At 54.8% G+C, this 24,271-nt stretch overlaps 3 protein-coding genes across 10 annotated transcripts; 1 reads left to right on the plus strand and 2 right to left on the minus strand.

Annotated features, from left to right (window-relative positions):
- Positions 1-2,549: 2,549 nt before the first annotated feature.
- On the plus strand, positions 2,550-7,914 carry LOC119109586 (neuferricin). 7 transcript variants are annotated; one of them, XR_005095433.1, is made up of 4 exons: positions 2,982-3,128; positions 4,947-6,993; positions 7,321-7,507; positions 7,827-7,914. XR_005095433.1 is itself a non-coding variant. In XM_037233271.1 (2 exons), exons 1-2 carry the CDS (start codon positions 2,601-2,603, stop codon positions 6,023-6,025), a joined length of 1,104 nt encoding a protein of 367 aa, XP_037089166.1. In that variant the 5' UTR covers positions 2,550-2,600; the 3' UTR covers positions 6,026-7,307. The 7 variants fall into 7 exon arrangements, 5 of the variants coding, with proteins under 5 accessions (XP_037089166.1, XP_037089169.1, XP_037089167.1 ...); XR_005095434.1 differs by having other exon boundaries at positions 7,352-7,507; XM_037233271.1 differs by lacking the exons at positions 2,982-3,128; positions 7,321-7,507; positions 7,827-7,914 and adding an exon at positions 2,550-2,625 and having other exon boundaries at positions 4,947-7,307.
- Positions 7,915-9,793: 1,879 nt separating this feature from the next.
- LOC119110077 (S-antigen protein) lies at positions 9,794-11,515 on the minus strand. The gene is made up of 2 exons (XM_037233820.1): positions 11,462-11,515; positions 9,794-10,994 (listed from the first exon to the last, which is right to left on the minus strand). The coding sequence occupies exons 1-2, from the start codon at positions 11,513-11,515 to the stop codon at positions 9,819-9,821; spliced, it is 1,230 nt and encodes a 409-aa protein (XP_037089715.1). The 3' UTR covers positions 9,794-9,818.
- A 404-nt stretch (positions 11,516-11,919) lies between these two features.
- Positions 11,920-24,116, minus strand: LOC119110360 (pyrroline-5-carboxylate reductase 3). Of its 2 annotated transcripts, none has more exons than XM_037234153.1 (10): positions 24,072-24,116; positions 23,182-23,229; positions 21,076-21,153; positions 20,707-20,802; positions 19,828-20,003; positions 19,380-19,467; positions 18,247-18,392; positions 13,369-13,455; positions 12,643-12,767; positions 11,920-12,342 (listed from the first exon to the last, which is right to left on the minus strand). In XM_037234153.1, exons 2-10 carry the CDS (start codon positions 23,183-23,185, stop codon positions 12,279-12,281), a joined length of 864 nt encoding a protein of 287 aa, XP_037090048.1. In that variant the 5' UTR covers positions 23,186-23,229; positions 24,072-24,116; the 3' UTR covers positions 11,920-12,278. The 2 variants fall into 2 exon arrangements, with proteins under 2 accessions (XP_037090048.1, XP_037090049.1); XM_037234154.1 differs by lacking the exon at positions 24,072-24,116 and adding an exon at positions 24,051-24,063.
- Between the last annotated feature and the right edge of the window lie 155 nt (positions 24,117-24,271).

Here is a 24,271-nt window from a genome sequence, read left to right on the forward strand (position 1 = left end):
TTGATATCTCTATCTTGCATGACTCATATACTGCGGGCGGCTTAGAGCGACGATGAATTTCCACGAGTTCAATCGAATTTGCGTTATCCTGACGGGACTAAATGCCTCGCAGATGCTTGACTCAATGACTCCTCGTGGGTAGCGATGGAGGTGGGTCTACGAGTCACATTGGCAAGGGCTCCTCGCGGGTAGCGATGGAGTATTGTAAGACGATGACAAATTCCGGCTGGCCGACAGGTGGTGTCGGCATAGTTCAGTGGCGATAGAGACTGGGAGCTGCGTGGTGATGTCAAGGTGAGCCCTACACCAGGGGGCTACTATTCGCTGGATACAAATTTTGAGGCATGTGTGGTGTAAGGCTGCACGGTTCTGCCCATAACCGCAGAGGTCTAATCGTTGCACATAGCATGCGCAGACTGCGTACAGCAACCACACAATAGGACTTCCATTCAACACGTGCCCGGGTGGGGGATTAGATGAATCCGCAAGGATTTTCCGGAACAGCTTACGAACAGCACGGCGTAGCCGCGCCGAATTTTGCTTAGCTGCTGATAATTTAATAACGGATCGTGTGGTGTCAAAAAATGGGATGTACCTTGTAAGGTCGCTGATCTACAGCATGTCAAAGTCAGTCCATGGATTCAGCGAGGTCAATGTCAAGGGAATCGTTCAATCTGATAGAACAGCGGAGTGTTAGACTAGCCATACACCTCTGAGATACTTTCTTAGGCAGCACAACACTTAAATGACCAAATTATATTGATCTAGGGTCAGATATAAAGGTCAAACCAAGGTCAAGCAACACCATTCTGTTTTCTTACTCTAGAACTTGCTGTGTGGGATAGTTTCTGGTGCTCATTTCGAATTCATTGATGGAAGGAACCGCATTAGACATCTTCCATGGACTTTTTATAGGTCAGAATAGGTTGCTGACCTAAAACGACCGAGGTCAGCATTTCGTTTTTAGGAACATACTGACTAACTTAATCTCTGTCGTTTGTTTCAATGCAAAACTCAGAACAGTCTTTATGATTTTCATCACCATGACCTTAGAAAGGTCAAACAAGGCCATTGACTTTGAATGAGCATGTGAACTTTTTCTTAGAACACGCATCTAGGTTTTTAAGATACTTTGGAGACCATCTTGGAGTTTGACCATTTTTGACCTTATTTGACCCGAAGGCCATGACTAAGATGGCTCAAAATTTGACCTCAGTGAGTTCACGTACGGGCCAACACACCCTGTAAATTTAGTGTCTCTAGCCCTCTTGGTTCTTGATCTCTTCGGGGGTCGAACTAACCCCGCCCACCCCAGCGAAGGGTATACAACCCGTCACCCGGGCGCGTGTTAATATGACCGGTGACAAGCGTGCATGAGACAGCGTGAATGTATGAATGCTAGTTGCGGAATTTCAGCGAAGTACCGTTTGCTGCCTATGTTAGGACGGAAGCATCTGTTTCGTAAAAGCATATGTGCCGTCGGTGAGCCAATGTTTGCACCAGCATTTGCAGTCGCTTCCAGCTAGTCGTTTTATGACAGAGGACTGCCTCGGTGATAACTACCTGTGTGTCAATGCAATTGGCCAGTTAATTAGCCAAGAGCCATTATTAACAATGTCATATATAAGTAATCCAAGCAAACAATAATTTCCTGTAGTCCCAAAGAGCCTTTTTTCTTTTGTGAGGTTGATTATTTGTAAGAACATTCGCTACCTCTAGACAACTTGTAGGCCTTCAGTGGCTGCCACTCGTACTCGAATGATCGTGTTGCAAAGCCCCAATAATTGGATCAATGCGAGAGGCAAAGGTGCTGTCAATCATTTCCACACGCACAGCTAGTCCAAACAACTAAATTAAGATATTTCATAAGCATCGGTATTCTGACGAAGAGACTCTATTACCTCGCTGGACAGTATGCGCCAGCGTGTTCAAAATATGATGCATTACATGACGGCATGTGCGAGTACATAACTTATGAACCATACAGAAACCTAATCCAAATCATTGAGTGAGGCACGGTGCTTGTTGCTTTTATGTATGTTGGGCGTTGGGAATCACGTGATTGCCGTTTGGCATCAGTGAGAAATCCGTCGGGTGAGCATGGCAATATTGTAGAGAAATGAGAAGCCAGTACTCGTAGTTAAGTGGAGGGCAAACATCGAGCTAAAGGAAACCACGATGCATGCAAAAACCGAGCGTAACATATTGGCGGTCCGTAGGGGTGATGCCTCCTAAGAGAACAAGAGAAGTCATCGAGAATCTCAATTCTCTCAGCAAAAAAAAAAAATCCCCGCATAACAATGGCATACATTGCACTGCTAGGTATGTCCCATCAAATGGTGAAGGCTTGGAGACGATCAGAACGATAAGCTCTTTATAAGCTGTATGCAGGTAAGAACTCTAGAACTTGTGAAATATGACGACTCTTGGCCGGACCAATAGTCGCCGAATTTTTAACTGTAGGAGAGAGTCATGTATGGCACATCCTATGGTGAAGGTTTTGCAGCGATCGGTTCGGTTGGTTCTGAGAACTAAGTTTTCTGCAAGCAAGAATTTTGGAATTTGTGAAAATCGGCGACCTCTTACTGCACCTTCACCAAATGTTCAACGGTAGAAGGAAATCAGGTATGGCGGATCCATTGCTGCAGGTTACGCAGCGATCGGGTCGGTAGGTTCTGAGACCTGTGTTTGTCTTCTTTTGCATATAAAACTTTCCCTAAGACGTTTTCGAGATGTTTTACCTCAAACCAGATCTCGATGATATTTTCTTTTTGTTACCCATCTTATTCTATGTAATCAGTCGGTGAGGCTTTCCAGGCGATCAGACTAGCCGTTTTACAGAACAAGCGTGTCGGCTTCATGCGCCAGTCTTTTAGACCCGTACCGTCGACGTGCCGCAGATTTATGCTCCAGCTTGTTCCGTTTGTTCCCGGCTGGGTGGGTTGGGTGTGTGAGTGGGGGGTGTTGTTTATTGCTGTTCTGTACCACATAGAGGAAAATAAAGGAGCTAGATGTTTTCAAAAATCGTTTGTGTATTTACTGGCACCAATATTGTATGGTTTGCCCTCTAGATTCGGTTGATTTTTATGGTTTTAGAACGTTCGAGTCCTATGAGGGGGATACCCGGAGTATGTCAGACTTGTAAACAGAATGCGATGCTATCTGCGGTACTGATTGTTTCCTGTGATATGTGGGGAGCTTCAAACGCTGAATGTGCTTAACGTCAATCCTGTCTTACTCAATCACCTGAAATGGTTGTAACATTGAAGCCTTAGCTATATTTGGTTATTTGGTTTTTACATCTATGTGCTATCTTTTGGTCATATATATATATATATATATATATATATATATATATATATATATATATATATATATATATGTGTACAAAAATGTGTCTGTGATCTCAAGAGCTTGCTCTTCATATCACACCATTTTGTAAGCAGGATCAAGGAACAGTTATGTGTGAGATCCTTTAGTGCACTATGCAGTCATGATAGTGTATATTTTTACTGGGGACATCTTGAATTGTAATTTTACTGTGAATGTGTTCATGATTACTTATTTTAGTATTGTCTTGTTGGTGCTGTTTATGCTGTTTCAGTGGAAAACTGCTGAATACCAACATTTTGATAATGTTATATATGGGCCCTAGAACTGGTTATTTATTTTATGAAAAGGGTGTAGGTGTACTTTCCTACCTAATGTTAGAAAAAATCGTTGCACCCCATTCGTCATGTTTAAGGTGGCACATGTCGCAAATAATCTCAAAACAGGTAGAATCATGCTCCTACCTTCGAATTTCAATAACTACGATGGCGAGCTGCCAAGCGCCGTGCGCACCGCACCACCTGGACTCCCCAGCGCCGTTTCTGCGTTGCCGTTACGTAAATACAATATTTCTGCTTGCCAAGAACTATACAAAATGTATGGGTCCAAGGTAAACCGTTCGCCGTGTTTAAGGCGGAACATATCGTTAACAATCTCAAAGCAGGTAGAATCATGCTCCTACCCTCGAATTTTAATAAATACGATAGCGGGCTCCCGAACGCCGCACGTACTGTACCGCACCGCCTCGGCTCCCAAGCGCCGTTTCTGCGTTGTTGCGTAAGTGCAATATTTCTGCTTGTCAAGAACCATAAAAAATGTACGGGACCCAGGTAACAATAATAAAGCTATCAAAATCATTTCTTTTCGCGTTTAGGTATGTTTATGAAACACAGGCCAGAATAGTCCAGAACATATCCTATCCTATCCTAACCTAACCTAACCTAACCTAACCTAACCTAACCTAACCTAACCTAACCTAACCTGGCCTAACTTCATGGATTCTTGCTACCTTGGCCTGGTACATTTTTATGGTTCTTGATGCTGCTTGATGCGCAGTAATGTTGTGACCGCGCGCAGTAATAGCGCCGGTGTCGCGGCTGCTGTGCGTGTGCGGCACTCGGGAGCTTGCCATGGCAATTATAAAAAAAATTGAAGGTAAGATCACGAATCTACCTGTTTTGTGATTATTGATGATTTTTCCTGCCTTAAACATGACAAATTGTGTACAATTATTTTTTCTAACATGAGGTAGGAAAGTACACCATGACCATGAAAAGAGCTGTAGCATGCACCTCTTACATGAATGATATCTTTCTTTGCTTCAGAAGTTTTTAGTTTATGCTTTAATACCACTGCATACTTTGGACATTACAAAACCTTCACAGGAGGGTGCATGCTCACTAGTATCTCTTCCATCACGACAGTATACTCGGGCACAGCCGTTTAGCCAAACACACAGTGAAGAAGTGGCAATATGTCAAATCCTGTGTATGTAATCAGCACATTTTTCTGGCTTTAGAGCAAGAAAAGGAGGAAAAGTCCTTTGACATGTAATTTTGAAACTTCATGGTGTCATTAACCACAACTTGTGCATCAACATGCCTTCTGTCTGACAGGGGCTGCAGTTTGGCAGTTGGTGCTCATCTGCCATAGGCCCACACAGAAAAGCAAGAAGTCAGCCAACATGGGGCTGCGTGGAATGCTGCTGGCACCATTGGTGTCTATCCTGCTGGGCTATGCACTCAACCGAATCCCAGTGGAGATTGTGACAGAAAGCCAGTTCTACAAGGAGGACCGCTTCGGCCTTCGCTCGGCGTTACAGCACGCCCACGAGCATGTCGTCTCGTGTCTGAATGCCCTGGTGAGTCGGGTGACACCCCTGAAGGAGGCCGTGCAACGCAGGGTGACGGGCCTGTTCTCAGGCTCGCCACCACCACCGCCGCCGCCGCCGCCCGCTCCCGCCGGCGACTCCAAGCCGACGTCCAAGCACAAGAAGCGCTCGGGCCGCGGTACGGCCACCCGCCTCTTTACGCGCGAGGAGCTGGCCGAGCACGACGGCTCCAACCCGCGCAAGGGTCCCTACCTGGCGCTGCTGGGCCAGGTGTTTGACGTGAGTCGCGGCCGCCAGCACTACGGACCCGGCGGTGGCTACGCCTTCTTCGCCGGCCGCGACGCATCGCGCGCCTTCGTGTCGGGCGACTTCAGCGAGGCTGGCCTCATCGACGACGTGGAGGGCCTCTCGACCCAGGACTACCTCGGCCTGGACGAGTGGCTGCAGTTCTACCGCAAGGACTACCGGCCGGCCGGCCGGCTGGTCGGCCGCTTTTACGACGAGGACGGCCGCGAGACCGAGTACTACAGTCGCCTGCAGCGCTGGATGGCCGAGGCGCGCGAGCAGCGGCGGCGCGACGACGGCGAGAAGCTCGTCTTCCCGCCGTGCAACTCGGAGTGGAGCCAAGAGCGCGGCGGCCGCGTGTACTGCTCGCGCCGCAGCGGCGGTGTGGCGCGCGACTGGGCCGGCGTGCCGCGCGAGTACTTCGCCGGCGGCAAGAAGCGATGCGCGTGCGTGCGCGACCGGGGCGCGCCGAGCCACGGCGCCGACCCGGGCACGGACCGCGGCGACCTGGACGACCCGCGGCTGGCCGAGTTCCCCGGCTGCGCGCCGCACGCCGACTCGTGTGTCACCAAGGCTTGAGCACGGTCGCTGCCGGGGCCTGATGGCCTGGCGCCACCGAGATCTAGGGGTGAGACGTCCAGCGGCGGCCGCAGCCGCTGCTGCAGCAGGCTGTGACGGCTTCCGACGGGGCCGCGTGGGCGATGGGGACGCGCAGAACGTAAGGCAGTTGGACATGGCTCTGGTGATGGCGTTAGATGTGACCATTGAGTGATAACATTAGCAATAACGATCGGCTGATGGCTGTTTGATGAATGTAGGTATTTGACTAACCATTCTCCGATGGCTTATTCTGACTAGGAATTGGAAAGTTGGCTTTAAGTTTACATGACATGTTGTCCTAATGCGTCACCTCTTAGCATGCTGTGTAAGACTGGTTGACCCACTTTGAACTGTTCCCTTCCCCGTTTGAGCCCCCCCCCCCCCTTCTCCAGTCATGTTCTCTTTTCGTTTTTGTTTTTGTTTTTGTTTTTGTTATATGTTCAGGCCCGTGACATCCAGAACATTATGCTCCGATGCTACTGCTTTGTGACGACGAAGAGGTTGTGAAGCATGTGTGCTCCCATGCGCTTTAAGGGCAGGAGCATGCAATATAGGCCAATATCGGCTTTTGGTTGCCTGTACGTGGACCAGGCAAATACCTGAAAGCGCGCTGTTTGTTGCCGTTGTGTTCCATCATTTATATTGCATATGCATTTCGAATGGATAGATCACGATGAATGTTTTGTCGGTACCTGAGTGCGCTCCAAAACTGGAAATCCTCATTTATAAATGTCCCGTGCTTTTTATGAATTTGCCTTTTCAAAGCTCCCGTTTAAATAGTTTACAAACAGCAAACAGCGATAAGAGGTCGTCCCAATCAGTTGGCTCATTTGGCTGCGGTTTATTCTTCGAGTGGTTGCTAAACTACTATGCACGTTTGATTATCGGAGATTTCCGCGGACATACTTCGTGAAGCCAAAGGAGATTGAATCTGAGCATCAAAAAAGGTCTGCAGGGTGTGCCGAGGTAGCGTCTTTTTCTTTTGTTGTGTCCTTGAATTTATTTTCACAAATGCATCTAGCTGATCAGTGTCGCGGATAGCGTTGCAAACCGTGCAGATATATCCCTCAGTGCTCGGTCACACATTGTTAATATAACCGAGGTCATTAGTCGTGCCCTTGTTCATTGATGAATATGCCCTCGCTTCCGTATCCCACGATGTACCTAACTCAGAGAACTCGTGGCTGAACCTAATACAAGTGACGTTACCCGAAAGTCGCAGTTGAGGCCGTGAAGAAGGGAACTTCGTTCCCACGTTAAGGCTCTGTCACCAGTGCACGCCGCTTGCACACGGGCTGTCTCCAGCGACGACGTCTCGCGCCGCACGGGCAGTGTGAGGAGTGTCCCGCGATGGCGGCCGCACCGCTGCTGGCCGGCCTGTTGCTGGCCGGCCTGGCCGCCGCCAGGGAGGACCTGAACCTAGACGAACTGGATCCCGGACATGGACCGCGACATATTCCGGTGGGTGGCCCGCGGTGGCAGAGACTCATCGACTGGCGGCGCATCACATGTCCCTGCGTGGGACGCGCTGTCTGCCGAACCCAGAGCGGCGCACGCACGGATGGGCGGGAGCGACATGTACGCGGAGAGGGCGCGTGCGTTTCGCAGCACGACGCTCCGGATCATAAGATCCGTTACGGAGCGCAGCTCGTGCTAGATCCCACGCGAACGAGATCGGGGAAACAAAGCGGAGTAGCGCGACACAACTGCGCGTGCCTCGCGCGCATCCTGCGCTGCGGCAGCTCTAAGAAAAGCGTGATGGTGTGTGGCTCCGCTGCAGGTTCTGCGTGGCCTGCCCCCTGCCGCCGCGCACCTCGGCCGAGTACTGCCGCCGGGTGTGCGCCAGGAAGAACGTCCCGCCGCCGGAGAACTTCGTGAGCCCTCTGCAGCGCTTGTGCTCTGTGTGCTGTGCTGACGCCAGCTGCCGGCTGAAGGTCCCTTGATTTACAGCACGTTGCCTGACTCTTATAATCGCGGACGCGCACGATAATTACGTGCTCGATGTGATCGCTCACACGTGCACGCTGTGTAACTTGCTGTTTGCAGTACCTGGCTTGAGCACCACGCTTACAATTATCCGGGTGTGATTAATACATTGCAGAATAAAAATAGGAACGTGGTGACGCACTTGTAATGTGCTGTTGGCCCAACAAGCTGATAACAGAAAACAAGATAATGGGTGTCAGCATGTGAACTAGCATGTGAACATGCGAACCGATAGGGGCGGCGTCGCCTTCCTAGGCAGTCATGTTACGCTCGAAGTTGTCCCCGTGTCAGGAAGGCGGCTGCGAAAAATGACCGCTTCGCTCAGCCAGCCATCGGCTGTGGCCCCTCCGGCCGGTGACCTGCCCGACCTGATGACCTACCTGACCTGGACCTGTTGACCTACTTGACTTGTTGACCTTTCTGACCTGTTGACTTGCCTGACCTGGCGACCTGCCTGCCCTGTTGACCTGCCTAACCTGGTGACCTACCCGACCTAGTGACCGGTCTGACCTGGTGACCTGCCGGCAGGGCTCGTACGTGGACTGGGCCGAGATGTGCGCCCACCTCTGCAAGTACAAGCTCGGCGGACCGAGCTGCACCTGCGAGCTGCACCGCGTGTTCAGTTTCAGCGTGCACGACCTCTTTAACAACTGAAAGCGCCGGCGGTGGCCGTGGCAGCCCCACCTGGCTCTGCCGGCGGGACGGCTGTGCAGGGGACGCGATGGGACCGCGTGTGCGTTGTCGGATGATGCTGTGATAACAGTGTTCCTTGGGTGTATTCGCGACCACTGCGGTGGGGGGTGCTGTGCTCACCGAGCTAGCATGGGATGTGTAGAGGCGGTGGGCGATTTGCTACGGTACCTGAGCGGACTTGCATCTGACTGAATGTGCCTGTGCTGGACGTGGTACGCGCCTCTGAATTTTGATGTGAATATATCGTTTTTTTTCGACGATCGCTCACGGACGCACACAGCTGTCGCCACAGTGCTGGCATGGGTCGTGGGGCTGGTAGTCGGTCAAAAGGGTTGATGCACACATCTGCTTTTTCAGAATGTGCGAACAGTTGCCGTCACGACATATACACCCAACGCTACCTGTTGGGCCTGAAGGTTGAGTGAAATACGGGGAATGGCAAGCCGCTTCGCGCTATGATTGTTTTGTTGTAGTCACCGGCCTCTACCAGATGTGCAATACATCGGAAAACGCGTCATGCACAGCACGCGGTAAAAAAAACAAAAACAGGAAGACCGCCTGAAACGATTAATTTGACACATCACCTACACAAATGCTCCAATGCAAAGTCGCAGGACGATCGGCGGCGCACCCCGCCGTGGCGCGGACCCCTGGGAGAGGGGGGAGGGGTCGTCACGGCTGCGTCGGTGGGCGCGCAGTGCCGCCATCTGAGACAGTGACCCGGCTCTGCTGGCTGCTGCGTTGCTTCGCCGCCGCGCCGTCCGCCTTCGCCTCTGCGCCGCTCTCCGACCGACTCACTGCCTGCACCCGGTTCTGCACGTTGATGTGAGGCGCCGCCTGGTGCAGGTGCACCGTCACGTTAGGCGGCGGGCTGTGGTGCACGTGCCGGTGCACCACCTGCTGCGGCGTCTTCTGCCGCTCGACCAGCTTTTGCAGCAGGTGCTCGACGCGCCTCAGCCGGCTGCTGACGCCCGTGTCGGCGACGTGCACCCCGGGCCCCCGCCTCCTGACGTGTACGGTCACCTCGTACGGGAAGTGGAGCTCGACTCCGCCGGCGGTCACGACCGTTCTGTGATGTCCGGGTCCTGCTGGCTTATGGTTGCTGGCCCCAACTGACTTGCGGCGTGCTGCTTCTGCTGCCTTCCGACGCGCTGATTCTGCTGCCCTCCGGCGTGCTGCCTTTGCTACCCTTGCTGCCCTCCGGCGCGCTGCCTTTGCTGCCCTTGCTGCTCTTCGGCGCGCCGCTTTTGCTGCCTTTGCTGCCCTCCGAAGTGCTGCTTTTGTTGCTTTTAGTCGCCTCCGGCGTGCTGCTCTTTCTGCCCTTGCTGCCTCTGTTTCTCTTCGGCGCGCTGCTTTTGTTGCCTTTAGTCCCCTCCGGCGCGCTGCTCTTGCTGCCTTTGCTGCCCTCCGGCGTGCTGCTTTTGTTGCCTTTAGTCCCCTCCGGCGTGCTGCTCTTGTTGCCCTTGCTGCCCCTGTTCCCCTTCGACGCGCTGCTTTTGTCGCCTTTAGTCCCCTCCGGCGTGCTGCTCTTGCTGCCTTTGCTGCCCTCCGGCGTGCTGCTTTTGTTGCCTTTAATCCCCTCCGGCGTGCTGCTCTTGCTGCCCTTGCTGCCCCTGTTTCCCTTCGGCGCGCTGCTTTTGTTGCCTTTAGTCCCCTCCGGCGCGCTGCTCTTGCTGCCCTTGCCGCCCTTCGGCGTGCTGCTTTTGCTGCCTTTGCTGCCCTCTGACGTGCTGCCCTTGTTGCCCTGGATCCCCTCCAGTGTGCTACTTTTGCTATCCTTGCCGCCCTTGCTGCCCTCTGGCGTGCTGCTTTTGTTGCCTTCAGTCCCCTCCGACGCGCTGCTCTTGCTGTCCTCGCTGCCCTCCGGCGTGCTGCTTTTTCTGCCTTTATTGCCCTGCGGCGTGCTGCTCTTGCTGCCCTTACTGCTCGTGCTGCCCTCCGGCGCCCTGGTCTTGCCGCTCTTCGGCAGCGGCGACCGCAGCGTCGCGCCCACCACCGGGCCGCCGTCGCCCGTCGGAACCTGCGCCTGATGCAGCGGCGTCCGCAGGCGACCCGTCCAGACCGCAGACGCCGGCCTGGCCGGACTACGTACCTCCGGTGCCGGGCGACGACCGGCAGGCGGGGAGGAGGGCTGGACCCGAGCGGCGTCGCTACCGCCGCCGCCGACAGCAGGCCGCAGCTGGTCAGCAGCAGGGGACGCAGCGCGCACGGCCCGGCCATCGTCCGGCACCGCACACACCTGCCGCTTCAGAGGACGTCCGCACGGCTCCTGACGCCGACAGCGGTCTCACAGCGCTTTCAGGTGTCACGTAGACAGCTGACGAAACTCCCGTCACCGTTTGACGTCGTCGCTGACGTTGCCCTTCGTTCCACGAAAACGGTCAAATGTCTATCACGGATATCGCTAGCTTTTAGGCGTAAATATCGCGCCGGGTACACCACCTTCGTGAAAATGACACTGGCATCGAGGCTGGAGGTCCGTTTCATGCCTGGCGCGAGGATTCTGTACCATTGCTCACCAGCCGAGATCGCAGTCAGTTTGACACGCACGGAAAGCGTCAACTGCCCGATTTGGTGACTCAGGCTCAGTTTCAAGTGCCACCTCGGAACGGACCCGTCCGTCGCGACGTCAGCTCGGCGAGCCGACCTTGACATGTCACGTGGCTAGTGCTACAACCGACCAAGCTGCCCGAGTGCCTGCACGGCGAGAAACGAACGCTTGTTGCTGGAGCTGACCGTAAGCTCTGCATGTTGACTCTGCACGAGGTTCTTGTAAGCCGAGAACGCCATGTTCCTTGCTGAGTGATCTTTCAGATTATTTTTTGCTGGAAATTGGAAATTTGGCTAAGCATTGGAAACGAAAAATGACGCAGTTATCAGATACACCATTCAATGCGCAGCATCCAGACTTTAGCCGAAAGATTGACGCCAGCAACTGGCTGTGGAGAAAGGGGGCATATGCCATTCAGCATTCTTATCTTACCGCAGATTATTGGCGGAGAAACCATGAGCAGGAATCACTCGCGAGGGCTGCGCCGTGTGTCTTTTGAAATATATGAACGCTTGAATGCAATTTCTATAAAATTGGAGGCGTTCAGTGGACGAGGCCTGACATTTAAATGCGTGGTACGTAGACCCCTTGCTCCCTTCGAAGAGACAAACCTAGCAAATGGCAGGCGCGTCACCAGCAACAGTTTCGGTGGCACGGCTCCCTGTATTGTATGCGACAGGTGTAACGCAATGTGTGTATAACTACGCCAGTTCTTCAAAAAATTATCAAAACAGCTATTGTACATGGCACACGTCGCTCTACATCGCCACAAAACGACTCGCCAATTCTCAGAATCATGATAACCGCGCGCCCATCTCCCTCAGCGAAACAAACTGTATCCCCACGCGCAACCCCGGCACCGTCTGTTTCTTCACCAGCATTCTTATGACGGAATGTGATTTTTGTTCACGGAGCGTATCTTCCTGTGGAATGACGTCGTGCATCTTGCAATGTCTTGTCTTAGATCTCAATGTCTTATGACGCTTATGACCCTTGCATTCGTCAGTTCTTGCCCAGCTCGCCGCTTCTCTTCACAGCTGCTTCAATAGCCGACACAATCCCGGCGCTGGAAAATAAGGAAAATAACGCCATAAGTCTGGCATGTATCCGAAGCCCAATACCAGCACTTGCACTGTGTCGCAAAAAGTGGCATAGGTAGCAGGGGCACTCTCACAGTGCATCGGCCGAGCCTGTAAAAGACTCTTCACGCAACAGCCAGACGGGACGTCAGCCGCTTATGTTCATCTGAAATGCATAGATTCGGTCAGGCGTTCCGAAGCTTATATGCCCCGTTAGTACGGTGTAGCACGGTGTAGGTGTATCACAATGTAGCGCGGTGGACGGCTACCCCGCTGGCCACGCTCACCGGAAGCCGCTCTCCTCGAGCGGGTGGAGGCCGGCGATGGTGGCGCCGCCTGGCGACGAGACCTCGTCCCGCAGCTGGCACGGGTGGCGGCCCGTCTCCAGCACCATCTTTCCGGCGCCCAGCACCTGCCGGCCGCAGGCGTAAGAGACCGTCACGCACCGACAACAACCGAGGACGCTCACGCGTGGCCCAATGGTCACAGACTGCCACCGGCCACCCGACCCCCTGCGGTCAGGGGAGGGGCGGGGGGGGGGGGGGGCAGAAAACGCAAATAACACCATCGTCATAATGTCATCTCGAATGACTCACATAACGGACAGCCGCCACCAAGCGCCGCTCATCCTGGGGTGCCTTATTTCGCATAGTTCGCCAGTAACCAGAACCGTAGCCCGGCAAAGGCCAACACTAGCGGGTAGCCGCGAGCTGAGAAGCAGCTGTCCGATACAGACGCTAATTGACACAAATCACCCGTCCCCAGAGCCGTAAGCAGCTAGTCCATCCCCAGAGGTTCGCAACGGTAGCCTATTCTCGCAGCAGTGATCTGAACACATTAGCCGTGTTTCGAACTGCGTTCATCCTCAAGAGTGCTAAGGATTTAGAAAGGTTCAGCAAAATACAACACTTAGAAAAATATACAGAATATAGCCCTAATATATATGTGCACAGACTGCCACTTAAAGGAGCGGACAGCAGCTGTGCGCTCCGGCGGAGCGGGGCTAGACGTACCGTCTGCGCCGCCATCTCACGGGCCGTGGCCCACGGCAGGCCCATCTTGACAGCGCCACTGGCCATGGCGTCGATGAAGGTGAACACCTGCCAACAGCCGGGGTTAGAGGGAGGCGGATCCGGGACACATGCCAACAGCAGAGGGTAACAGTGAGGCGGACACGGGACACTCGGACACCTGTCAACAGACGGGGCTAGAGCAAGGCGGATCCGGGACACATGCCAACAGCAGAGGGTAACAGTGAGGCGGACACGGGACACTCGGACACATGCCAACAGCCGGGGGTTGGAGGGAGATGGATCCGGGACACATTCCAACAGCAGAGGGCTAGAGGGAGGCGGACCCGGGACACCCGGACACCTGCCAACAGCAGAGGGCTAGAGGGAGGCGGATCTGGAACACATGCCGACAGCCCAGGGTTAGACGGAGATGGATCCAGGACACACGACAACAGCTGACGGTTAGACGGAGATGGGTCCAGGACACCTGCCAACAGCGGAGGGTAAGGGGAGGCGGACACGGGACCCCCGGACACCTACCAACAGCGAGGATAAGGGGAGGCGGACCCAGGACACCTGCCAACAGCGGGGAGCGGGGGCGGACACAGTACACCCAAACATCTGCCAACAGCAGAGGTTAAAAGGGAGGCGGACACGTGCCAACAGCCGAGGGTTAGCAGGACGGTAGGCCTCGGAGGCTACACGCCAAGCATCGGACACATGTCACGGCCACTGTGTGGACGGTGTGCTCGCGAACTCAGTACTGTGTCGTTTGGGTAATGCGTCTGGCACCCGTAAGGCCTAGCCAGCCCGTCAAAGGCCCGAGGCCGATGGCTTACTATATTTTTTCGTGATTTTAAATGTCGTCCAACACGTAATTTGTGCAATATCTCTCGTACGTGTTATCCACTCAGTGGTTCACATACTAGCTGCAGTCCACACAGCTGGGGACGCACTAAATCGGCGCATTCACCCAGCGACCTGATTTCAGAAGAAACACTCCAATCATTCCCGATAGGTTGCATCATCACCGGAAACTGTCCACAGCGCTAGACATAGCTCAGTCGCAGCACTCGTGGTGCATCGCCTTCTACGCCGTTTGTTCCACACCGGGTGCCATCCGCCTTGCACACCCGGACGGAAGCGAGTCTCCCATCCCCTGTCCGTTGTAGGGGGGGGGGGGGGGGACAGCCAGCGCGGCGCCGCGCACCTCCAGGCCGCCGTGACCTTGGCCGCCGGCGGTCGATAGCGGCCTCGCTCGCCAGGTTCCGGGGCCGCGCAGCACCATCGATTGCAGGCGCGTGGCCCGAGCGGAACACTTCCGCAGGCTCGGCACTTGTGGCCGCCGGCGGAGGTCGGGTCCGGCCGGCACGTGCGCGGTGTCGCGCCCACCGGCTCGGCCACGACGGCGACGGCCGCGCCGAGGCGACCGCGGTGACGTGCTGCGCTGGTGAGATTAACGGGGGGAGAACGAGGCCTGCGACCGCGCGAGTCGGCGGGTGCAGCGGACGGCGGTGGTCGCGGGCGGCGCGCGTACGCGCAAGAGCGTGCCGACGCGTCGAGTGCCCGACACGCGCGCGCGGCCGGCGGCCGGCGCACCATGTGGTGACGATCCTCAGCGCGGCCATGGAGGGCGGCCTCCGACACGACACCTACCGCCCCGACTGGACGCCGCGCAAGAACTGGCGCGCGCGCTCGCCGCTGCCGCCGTGGCTGAGCGCCAGTGCCGACGAGGCGCACGACCGGGAGGCGCGCGCGCGGCGCCTGGTCAGCCTGCTGCGGCCGGCGGCGGCGCCGCACCGGGCAGCCGCGGCGGGAGGCGCGCGGCCGCGCAGCAGTTCGGTGGATAACCAGGGCGGCTCGCGGCGGCTCTGCCTGACCCAGGCGCTCGACTCGCTGCGCCTGAGCCTGCGCGCCAGCTCCGAGCAGCAGCTGGACGCGGCGCAGGTGGAGGCGGCGGAGGCGCGGCCGCGCAGCGTGGTGCTGCGCCGCCTGAGCGGCGACGACGAGCCGCCGCCGGTCGGCCAGCAGGCCGTGCACATCAGCCAGGACGACCAGCAGCGCGTGTTCGCCAAGTTCTTCGCCTTCCACCGCTGCTACGACATCATGCCGCATTCGGGGAAGCTCATCGTATTTGACTCCGAGTTGCCGGCGCCCAAGGCGTTCCAGATGCTGGTGCACAACGGCGTGCGCGCGGCGCCACTCTGGGACGGCCGGCGCCAGCAGTTCGTCGGCATGCTGACCATGACAGACCTGCTGGAGATGCTGGTGAGCTGCGGCGCGGCTGGCGGCGCCGCGCCGCCGCGACTCGGACCGTGGCTGGCAGCGCGTCGGCGGCGGCCGCTCGTCGCGCTGTCGCCCGACTGCAGCCTGCTGCGCGCCGCCGGCACGCTGCTGCACGAGCGGCTGCACCGGCTGCCGGTCATCGACCCGGTCTCCGGCGACCTGCTGCACCTGATGACGCGCCAGCGGCTGCTGCGCTTCCTCCGGCTGCACCAGCACGCACTGCCGCGGCCGGCGCTGTTGACGCGGCCGCTGCGCGCGCTGCCGGTCGGCACGTTCGAGAGGCTGGAGCTGGCGCGGCCCGACACGAGCGTGCTGGCGGCGGCCGGCGCGCTGCTGCGCCGCCGCATCTCAGCGCTGCCCGTGGTGGACGCCGCCGGCCGGCTGGTACGCGTCTGCACCAAAGCTGACCTGCTGGCGCAGGCGGCGGCCGGCGCGTTCGCGCGCCTCGAGGAGCCGATCTCGGCGGCAGGCCCGCCAGGCGCCGTCGTCACCTGCCGGCTGGACGACACGCTGGGCACGCTGCTGGAGCGAGCGGCGCGCGCACAGGTGCACCGCCTGGTGGCCGTCGACCACCAGGGGCGCGTGGTGGGCGTGGTCTCGCTGTCGGACCTGCTACGAACGCTGCTGGGCGGGCAGCCGGAGCCCGCCGACGCCGCCGACCGGAGGGCCAGCGACCCGCGGTAGGCGACCCGGCCGGCGGCACGTGCCGACCGGGGCTCGGTGTCACCACGGCCGCATCACGCCACACGGCACAGCTGGTCACGAGATGCAACGAGAATGCTGCATACTCTGGCCTGCGACAACAGGTCGTTACCCTCGGAACTCACTGTAACAAAGTCACTGTCTTCTGGCCACTCGGCACATTCGTATCTTATCAGATGGTCCCAATGTATTTTGCAGAATGTCTCTCCGGAGGGCCGGCGCTTGTTGTTTTTCCCAGTGCCGTGCTTACACCTTATGACTAGTTACAGCCAATTTAATCTTACACTTCTGTTAAGAGCAGCCTGCCTCCCCAGAATACGTCTCCCGTAACAGAAAGTGAGCTAATACCGCTGACAACGTTACAGAAGGTTACGCCACGTCTTGCCGCACTGGCTGAGACAGCTGGAAAACCCAACACACATCTCGCACTCATTCATTCATTCAACAAATTCACGTCTGGCTTATATCATTTTCGGAACGCTGGCAATACTAGCCGCTGTTGCTCGCATCGAACGGTGGGAGTGCGGCATTGTGTATTCATTTCGAGTCATTTATACCGAATCGCAGAGTATGGTTGTTTTATATCAGCTTTTAGCTATCGATTATATGATACGTGCCCTGCCCCTCCATGCGTGTACAACTCTGTGCTCAAATAGGATATGTATTGTTCCTATGTGTTGAACGTCCCACTATTTGGCCACCATTTACATGAGATGTGCTCACTTTCAGTGCACCTGCACCTTGTCACTGGTTCTGGATGGAGTAGGTAGGCTGATTAAAAAACAACCTCTGAAGCCGAGACACGCCTAAACCACCAGTCATCAGTGACCTAGAAATACTCCCAATATCGCGCTGTTCGCTGTGTGCGCAATAACGGCTTCCCAAGTTGACTAGCGCAGAGGTGTGGCAATATCTCGTAGGGTGGGTTGAACAAATTTACTTTCCAGCCGAACTCCTCCCATGCATCACAAGTTCGGTGACAAACTAGCGGTAAACGGGCCCAGATAGGCCACCCTATCCCGTTACTCCTATCTGTAGCGCAACATGTCTTCAAACGCAGCCCCTTCCATTTGCTAACAAAAATCAATCCCACGAGTCCTGCCTGCTACCGACCACCCACTTGTCAAGCATGCCTCCTCCCCCCCCCCCCCCCCCCTCCTCCCACCCCTACACAAACAAAGCTTCATTAGACCGCCTTTCACATAGTTCAAGTACGTGTCTGAAGGGAAGTCGGCAGCGTGGAGGCTATCCAATGCTCTAGCTGTTTCAATCGCCCGCAACGTGTACTCACACGCACAAGCATCTGCTGCAGGGTATGCATCATACACAATTCTTACCGAATCCCAAAGGATCCAGTCCACATACATTGCGTAGGTGTGATGTAATGTTCGTGGATGCGTGCGGAGTGTGTAGATAGGTTGGCGCGCGCGTTCGTGCCTGCACGCATGCGCACCATTTCGAGTTATACACCGTGCAAGGACGTGGGTGGTAAGATTACCACCGTCCGATTTATTCGGCTCAGCTCGTTAATCATATGCATGAACTGTTTAAAAGACCAGTGGTATATGCCCTGAGCACCTGACAGCACCGCATGCACGCCCACGATCACGTCCCTGACGCGAGATCCCATCAAAAAACGCGCTCTCTTTTGCACCACATTTGTAACTGTGCTTTGTAATAAACGGCTCGGAACGCTTCCGTGATGTGCCAGCTGGGAGGCGGTCAGCAGAGAGCGGGTCTCAGCTGGTCGACGCGCATTTGGTGCGGTGCGTACACTGCACGCACGGGTGCAGCGGCGCCCGCCCAGGCGGGAGGTCCGCCCTCCCAACACCACAGCAGCGTCCGACACGAGCTCCCCCCCCCCCCCCCCCCGAGCGCCGCCCGACTCACGAAGGCCGTGCCACTGCCGAATGCGCCGCCCACGGCGTCAATCTGCGCCTCCTCCAGCCTCTTGCAGCGGCCGACCGACGAGTAGACGCGCTCCGCGAACTCGGAGTACTGCGGCGCCTCCCGCTTGCTCCGGGGTAGCGTGTACGCTGCCGGCAAAACGGGCGAGCTGACGAGACGGGCGGACTTCCTGTAAGGGGTAGTTTCTGGTGCTCATCTCAAACTGATTGACAAGAGGAGCCGCATTAGGCGTCTTCCATGGATTTGTTAAAGGTCATAAGAGGTCACTGACCTAAACTGACCCAGGTCAACACTTCGTTTTTAGGACCATGCTGCCTAACGTAATCTTTGTGCGCGCGCGCATGCGTGCGTGCGTGCGTGCGTGCGTGCGTGCGTGCGTGCGTGTCATTGGGGCTTTACAACGCACTCAGCTGCTGAAGCTATATGGCGTTGCCTGCCTCTCACCCTGGCAGGAAGGGCGGGCACCGCGGGGAATCGAACCCCGTACCTCTGGTTTCCCAGACGTACAGCGGTTAACGCAGACGCGTTAACCACTACACTACCGACACCCCCGTCTTCTATGATTCTGATCATCATGAACTTCAAACGGCCAAACAAGGTCACCGACCTCAGATGAGCATGTGGCCTTTTCCTTAGAACACGCATCTAGGTTCTGGGGACAGTTTGGAGACCAACTTGGAATTTGACCTTGTTTCGCCTTATTTGGTCCGAAGGTCATGACCAAAGGACCTCAAACTTTGACCCACGTGAGTTCACGTACCGGCCATTACACGATCTTAATTTGGTGTCTCTGACTCCCTTAAGACCTGAGATCTCGGGGCGGGGGGGGGGGCGGCGGCTCAAATTGACCTCTCCCCCCCCCCCCCCGCCCACCCGAGCGAAGGGTTTCCAGCCGGCCACCCGGGTGCGCGTTAACAGACGAGCCGAAACGTGGATATTGAGTATTCGCCTGATGAGTGAGCCGCACTCAAATGCATCACCTTAACGACAAACCAACCATTAGACACTTCCACTTGCGCCACTTCGTGGCCGTTTTAATGTGCGGCTGTTATAGCCGGCTTACTAACACGCTGTCGGGGCTAGCCGAAGCGACGGATGCGACCGAAGCAACTCACCGCAGAGGCCCTCTCCGACCAGGCACGGCGTAGTGGGCATGGAGCGTATCACATACGCCGACGACACGCCCAGCTTCTGCTGCAGGATCTGACAACAGCATGACAACGCATCAGGCGCGTGTAACCCGGCTAGAGTTCGCTGAAAACCCATGAACTCGTGAGTTTGGTGCGCACAAGCAATGCCATTTTCAAATAAGCCGATTCGTCGAAAGCGCGCGGTAAGTGCGATGCGCTTATGCATAGCTGCGCGAGCGCCTTTGTACGTGCAGCATCTTTACACCGTCCGTTAAGAGCAGCAGACAACCCAAGCCCCGACCAGGCATAGGCCGCCGAGCGTCTGCTGAAAGGCCAACAAACCCTCCCTCAGACCGCTGACGGCCGTGGAGCCTCCGCCCCGCGGCTCGCAGATGGCACCGAACCAGTCCATCACGGCCGCTCCGGCTGCTACCTGCTCGACGCGGTCCACCTTCAGCCCGGCGATGACCGAGACAAAGAACTTGTCCGACTTCTCGACGCGGCTGAGCTGGTCCGCGCTCATCCTGCCGAGCACGCCGTCAAGCGAGCGCTCCAGCAGGTGCGGCTTCACCGCCAGGAAGACCACGTCGCAGAGCTCCAGGATATCACCTGAGGGCATCGCCAGACGGACCGTGTTAAGCCGCTGGGACGGGAACGTCCTGGCACGTCCGAGGATATAATATCTGTGACGGAAAACACACCAAAAGAATGTCCGAGTTCGAAAAACACCCAGTCTCATAAGCGTGTAAAGAAATTCTGAAGGGCTCATGGCTCAGTGGAGTATGCAGCATTGCTGCTAGCGTGACAGCTTGATGACAGTTACGCACGGAGGTCATTCTGTGTCAAAAAGGCATCCGCTGTGCGACGATATGTTCTCAGCCTTCCAAGCAGACATTCACAAGTCGCTGATAACTATCCACATCAAGATTCGTAAGAGTAAAAAAGCGTAACATGCATGCTCCCGCAATATGAACGTGATTTTTGAGCTAGAAAAGGTGAGCTTTGTGGAACAAGACGAATATTCTTACCACCGATGTGCATCAGGTAATTTTGTCACCACGGCTTTACAAAATGCTCAGCTGCTGAGGCTATATGGCGCCGCCTGCCTCTCACCCTGACAGGAAGGTCGGGCGCAGTGGGGAGTCACCATTGGGGAGTCATCAGATCACTTTGCGATAGCTGGAGTCACTGCAGGCGAGGGGTCACCGTGCAGCGGGTTTGGTCTTAGCGCGGGTTCCAGAACACAATCTTCCAAGACGGACCCAATGGACATAACTTCCAGTCCACATGCATTGCCCTCACCACCACTCACAGTTATCGTTGGTCGTTTTAGCGCCCCAGGACGCCCACTCCTTGAGATTCGTCTCACTGGGGGCGCTGGCGTGCACGTGAGACGCGTCTAGTAGCCCTGCGGTGCCATACAACGAAAGTCAGACACAACACACAGCAGGGCAGCACACAGACACTGAGGGTCCACCAAGTCAAATGTCTGTACCCAGTAGTCACTGACACCTAATTGGCTTGAATGTAAAAAGGTAAGATGGAGTGAAGCAAAAATATCCAATTTTGAACTAACACGAAACATTAGGCATGGGCGTTTTAAAGATGGATAGTGTTCATTTAAATAATCTGGAATATGACTGAGCAGGAAGCGAATTTAAACAGGATCTATTCGACTAACCTGCCTGAATGATGCCTCTCCCAATAGCCTTGGCCATATTGCCAGCACCAATAAATCCAACTTGCTTCTTGCTAATGTCTGAGGTCAGACACAAGCAATGTATTATTTTCATGAAAAAGCGTTGGCTTGAAACGACACAGCACCTGATCCTGCATCACCAGGCCCAGTGGAAGCAGCCCAAAACACTCATGCATGGAAAGATCACCAACATACACAATTACAGTTAGTTATTTTATTTAAGGCACATCCACGTGTGGCCGTTCCGCGCCTAGTCGTACAAGGGGAAAGAGCCCACACACAGTACAGAAATACACACATACACACAGACACACAGTTTCAGTCGATGAGTCAGCGATTTAAAACAGTCAAGAATGCCTGGCGCGAGGGGGCGCGGACTGCCGCCGCAGGCCGATGCAGCGAGCCGGCACCGCCCGAAACAGCCCAAGTTTGGCGTTGGGAAGCCTCGACGCGCGTTTTGAATAGAGCACGCAGTGCACTGTGAGATTCGGGGATGCACAGTGCCCTGAACACATTCAGGCAGCCCCGGGGCTGCACAAATTCCGCGACGCTACGCCAGCCGAGCACGTCCAGGACGAGTGAGATATAATCGCTGCGACGGGCACCACCCACTAGCCTGGCTGCCAAGTGCATCACCCTTTGCACCCTGTCTACGTGACGCTCGGCCGCTCCACCCCAGATGGACAGGCAGAAGAGAATGTGGGGGAAGACGTGGATTTCGAAGAGGAGCTTCAAAACCTCAGGAGTGAAGCGGTGTTGGATTTTGAACAGGGATATGACGATTGCAGTACAGCGCCGAACGAGAGAGGAGATGTGGGGCTCCAAGGTGAGCTGGTGGTCAAGGAGTACACTCAGTACCTTCACTGAAGATGATGACGGATGTTTGTGCCGGAGATGGTAATGTGGAAGTTGCCGGTCTTTGTGATAGAGGGCTTGATGCCAATCAGCATGAAGTCTGTCCTCTGGGGGTTCATTTTGAAGCTTTTTGACTGAAACTAGTTTTGAATGCACTGAATGGACTCCTCGACACGGGCTTTCAGGCTGGACAGGCCGACGACATCGGAGGTAGAGGTGTCAAGGATTCGGGTGTCATAGGCGTAGGATAGTAGACGACCGCGGGGTAGTAGGCTGAATAGGTCGTTGATAAAGATGAGGAACAGGAATGGGCCGACAAGGTATCCCTGGGCCACCCCGTGGAAAAGAGATAAGGCAGCTGAGCCACCACTGACCACCTGCTTCCGACCGCTCAGATAGTCCGCGAACTATTCCGAGGACACCACGCACCATTCCAGCCTGCTGAGGAGGAAGCCGTGATCAGCGCTGTCAAAGGCTTTGCTAGGTCAATCGTCGTTACCGAAGCAACATGGCTGTTGTCGACAGCCCTTGTCAGCCATCCGATAGCGTCGATCAGGGCGTCCTCCGTCGAGTGACGTGGACGGTAAGAATATTGCGATGGCGTCAGCATATGATTGTCACGAAGGTAAGCAGTGAGTTGTGAGCAGACGACCTTCTCGATAATTTGACATAACAGAGAGAATATGAATGGGCCAAAAGTCATTCAGGCCTGATCCATCGTCGAACACCGGGGTGACGCGCGCAATCTTCCTGACATATGGAAAGGTGCGTGATATGAGAAAAGTCACTCATATCTGGTTGTGCAGCAATTACAGGAAAACACTTTTTCACTATGTAGAGTGGTACGCCATCGACACCACAGTCCTGACGTGCTCATTTTCCTGATGGCTGCAGACAGCTCGGGTAGAGTGGCTGGATGCAAGGAGACGCTGAGGCACAGACACCATAGGGGCGAGGTCCAGCCAGGGGAGCACCTGCATTACCATGCACTGCTGCTGCCTCTGCAATGATGTGGGACCAACACCAGAAAAGTGGGCATTAAGTGTGTCTGACCAGGTGCCCAACATATGACTCATAAGAAGGTAGTCAGAAATGCCAACTTTGATGGATGATATAAAATGCAAGTTATTGGTACAACCCATCATATGCAGCCCTAGACTTTTAGCTCAATGCTTCTGGGATGCTTACAAAATGATTTCTGATTCATTTTCTGATGCATGCAAATAAACTTACCCATGATTTCTGTGATGTCCTATGATGGGTAAGTTGGGGCTGTTGTGCCTGAAAGTTACAAGAGTCAATACAATCCAGCTAAAACAAGCAAGACACATGGGGATGAGGGTCACTTCAATCAGTTCATTAAGCTTGGCTGCAAAAACAGCCCTTAAGGATATTGGCTACTGGCTAGCCAATCCCACACAGACAGCTAGCTGGCATGGCTAGCCATTCTTGTGACCAGCATCTTGACTCATTTGGTGAGCATACAAACAAATATAATACGATTGAGGCCCCAAGAATACACCAAACCATGAATGTTAAGCTCTTTCCAGCACCCACAGGCATCCTAGGGAAAATAAGTTGGCTACCCAAGCTGTATTTTGCAACTTGTGACCAGGCTGCAAAAAATTGTGTTAACTATAATTATACCCCATGTAGCAATATCTTGGCAAAAATGAAATGGATGCACACCAAAAGTCTACAAAACAAAACTTTGTGCATATTCACCACCAATTTCAGTGCACAGATAGCTAATATTTTAGAGAAATGTGTTTATATGGTAATTTCACACAGAACTACCATCAAAACATTTCCTCAAGGAAACTTACTTAAAAATACCCCACAATTGGGCCACCTCTAGGTTACGTGCGTGCGCGTTCCAGGTTCACCGCCAGTATGTAACAGTGTCCAAGACAGTGAATGGATTTTTTGCAGCCTGGCGTTGTGGACCCCAACAGGATATATTGCGATGAGATCAACCCGCTAAAAATAGCAGACGTCTCACACAAGACAAAAAAAAATTCACTGCGAGCGACGGATACACTGAAGTCTTTTTTTAGGTTCATTTCATATCTACAGTCACAGTAGAAGCACCAGTAACCCACTGCTTGTACATCGATACATACCGTAAAATACCGGCGCCAGCCTAACGTCGCGACCCAAGTGGGAAAAGTAACTATCGCGCTACGAACGTATAAGCATTGCTTTCATGTAAAATATAATTATTTCATTTCAAGCATTATGCTATGAAAAAAATTTGGTGCCTAAACTGATGAGAATGCAAGACATTATTTTTAACTACTTTGATTTATTATCATGAATTCCC

Source organism: Pollicipes pollicipes, unplaced genomic scaffold, assembly GCF_011947565.3.
Source record: "Pollicipes pollicipes isolate AB1234 unplaced genomic scaffold, Ppol_2.1 Scaffold_7231;HRSCAF=8579_pilon_pilon_pilon, whole genome shotgun sequence".
NCBI lineage: Eukaryota > Metazoa > Arthropoda > Thecostraca > Pollicipedomorpha > Pollicipedidae > Pollicipes > Pollicipes pollicipes.